This window comes from Neopelma chrysocephalum, unplaced genomic scaffold, assembly GCF_003984885.1.
Source record: "Neopelma chrysocephalum unplaced genomic scaffold, ASM398488v2 Primary Assembly neopelma1_185644, whole genome shotgun sequence".
In the NCBI taxonomy this organism is placed as follows: domain Eukaryota; kingdom Metazoa; phylum Chordata; class Aves; order Passeriformes; family Pipridae; genus Neopelma; species Neopelma chrysocephalum.
This window is the reverse complement of record NW_020938758.1, coordinates 7,398-9,391: the sequence shown is the minus strand read 5'-3', so window position 1 is coordinate 9,391 and position 1,994 is coordinate 7,398. Positions and strand designations below refer to the sequence as shown.

At 64.6% G+C, this 1,994-nt stretch overlaps 1 protein-coding gene across 1 annotated transcript; it reads right to left on the bottom strand.

Moving 5' to 3' along the window:
- Nucleotides 1–66: 66 nt before the first annotated feature.
- On the bottom strand, nt 67–1,430 carry LOC113962893 (ETS translocation variant 3-like protein; the record flags this gene model as incomplete). The annotated part of the gene is made up of 4 exons (XM_027673681.1): nt 1,406–1,430; nt 782–850; nt 243–480; nt 67–153 (listed from the first exon to the last, which is right to left on the bottom strand). Coding segments are annotated over exons 2-4 (386 nt in total), but the record flags the coding sequence as incomplete, so codon positions are not given.
- Between the last annotated feature and the right edge of the window lie 564 nt (nt 1,431–1,994).

Here is a 1,994-nt window from a genome sequence, read left to right as displayed (position 1 = left end):
CCCCCCCCTCCCTCTACCTGTCCGGGCACGGCCGGGGGGTGCCAGGGTGGGCAGCAGGAATCCCACCCGAGGAACAGGAGTTTGGGGAAGTTGAACTTGTAGGTGAAGCGTTTGCCCTTGGATTTGTGCAGGATGTGCTTGTTGTAGTAATACCTGGGGGGGGGGGAGCAAACGGGGGTTAACGGGGGGGTCGCAGCCCCCCGGCGAGGGTTGGGGTCCCCGTTTTGGGGTCCCCGCGGCACCTGAGGGCCCTGCTGAGCTTGTCGTAGTTCATTTGGGGTTTGCGCTTCCTCCTCCCCCACAGCCGGGCCACCTCCTCGGGGTCCTTGATGACGAACTCGCCGTCCCCTCCCCGCTGCCAGGCGATGACGTGGCGGAATTCCTCCTTCTCCAGCAGCTCCAGGATGAAGTGCCACAGCTGGATCTGCCTGGAGCCCGGGCTGGACTCGCCTCGGGGCGACCAGTCGGGGAACGGGGGCACTGCGGGGTCGGGGGGGGAACGCTCAGGGCTCGTGGGGGGGAATTCGGGGGTGTCACCCCGAGGGAAAGGAGCTCCCCCCCCCTTCCCAGATCCCAGGGAATGTCCAAGGAGGATGGGGATGGTCCTGTGCCAGCCTGAGGGGCTGCAGGGAAGGGACGGGTGGAAAACTGGGGGGCTCAAAGGGGTCCTTCACCCCCGCCCACCCCAAGGCCCGGCGGGGATCCCCCGGGAGCTCTCCTGGCACCCGGGAGGGTCGGGAAGGACCGGGAAGGACCGGGAAGGACGGGCAGCTCCTCTCACCTGATGCCCGGGAGGGGCCGGGCAGGACGGGCATCACCTGGGCCAGGTATTCCCGCGGCATCCGCCGGCCTGGGGGGGCAAAGCAGAGGAGCCCCGGGGGGAGAACCTGGCACCGGGATCCACCCGGGATCCATCCGGCACTGGGGGCACTCACCCAGGACCTGAGGGATTCACCAGGATCTGGGGGGTTCATCCAGAACCTGGGGGATTCATCCAGCCCCCGGGATTCACCCAGGACCCGGGATCCACCCAGGACCCGGGATCCATCCGGGATGGGGGGACTCACCCAGGACCTGGGGCTTCCCCAGGACCTCAGGGATCCATCCAGCCCCCAGGATTCACCCAGGACCTGGGGGATTCATCCAGTCCCTGGGATTCATCCAGGACCTCAGGGATTCATCCAGGACCTGAGGGATTCCCCAGGACCTGAGGGATTCCTCCATCCCCAGGACTCACTCAGGACCTGAGGGATTCCCCAGGACCTGAGGGATCCATCCAGCCCCCGGGATTCACCCAGGACCCGGGAGATCCACCCAGCCTCCGGGAATCCTCCAAACTCCGGCTCCAGCTCCTTCCCGGTGGATCCCGGGATTGGGGGTCCCAACCCCTCCCCTCCTCACTCACCTGCAGCTCCCGAGGGGCTTTTCCCGGGCTGGAAAATCCCACTGAGGGTCTCCGGGAGCATCTCCCGGGATATAAAGGAAGGGGTGAAGGGGGAGGGAGGTTTTAAGCCCAAATCTGCTTATGGGGAGGGTGGGGGGAGCAGCGGGAGGGGGTGTTTGGGGGTCCAAAGGAAAAATCCTTCTTGTTTGAGCCCCTTTCCCGGCCCTGGGTGGGTCCCTCCAGTGCCTGATTCCCGATTCAGCCCCCCCAAAAAAACGGGAATAAAAAAGATCTGGGAGCGATGGGACACAGCGATGGAGAGAGGGTTTGTCCCCTCTTGCTCCCCCTCTCCTGATTCCCGGCCCTGTGTCCCAGCCGGGAAAACCCAAACGGAATCATTTGGGATAATTGGATCAGCCTGGGGAGGCAAACGGGGCTCCGGGAGGTTGTGACACCCCCCCCCTTCGAGGGCCTGGATGATGAGGGGAGGCTCCATTCCCGGTTTTTCCTCTCCCAGTTTACTTTCCCATCCTTATTTATTCCCAATTTCTCATTTCAAGTCTCGGGGAGGCGTCCCCGGGACCCCCCGTGGAGGTTGGAACCACCTCCG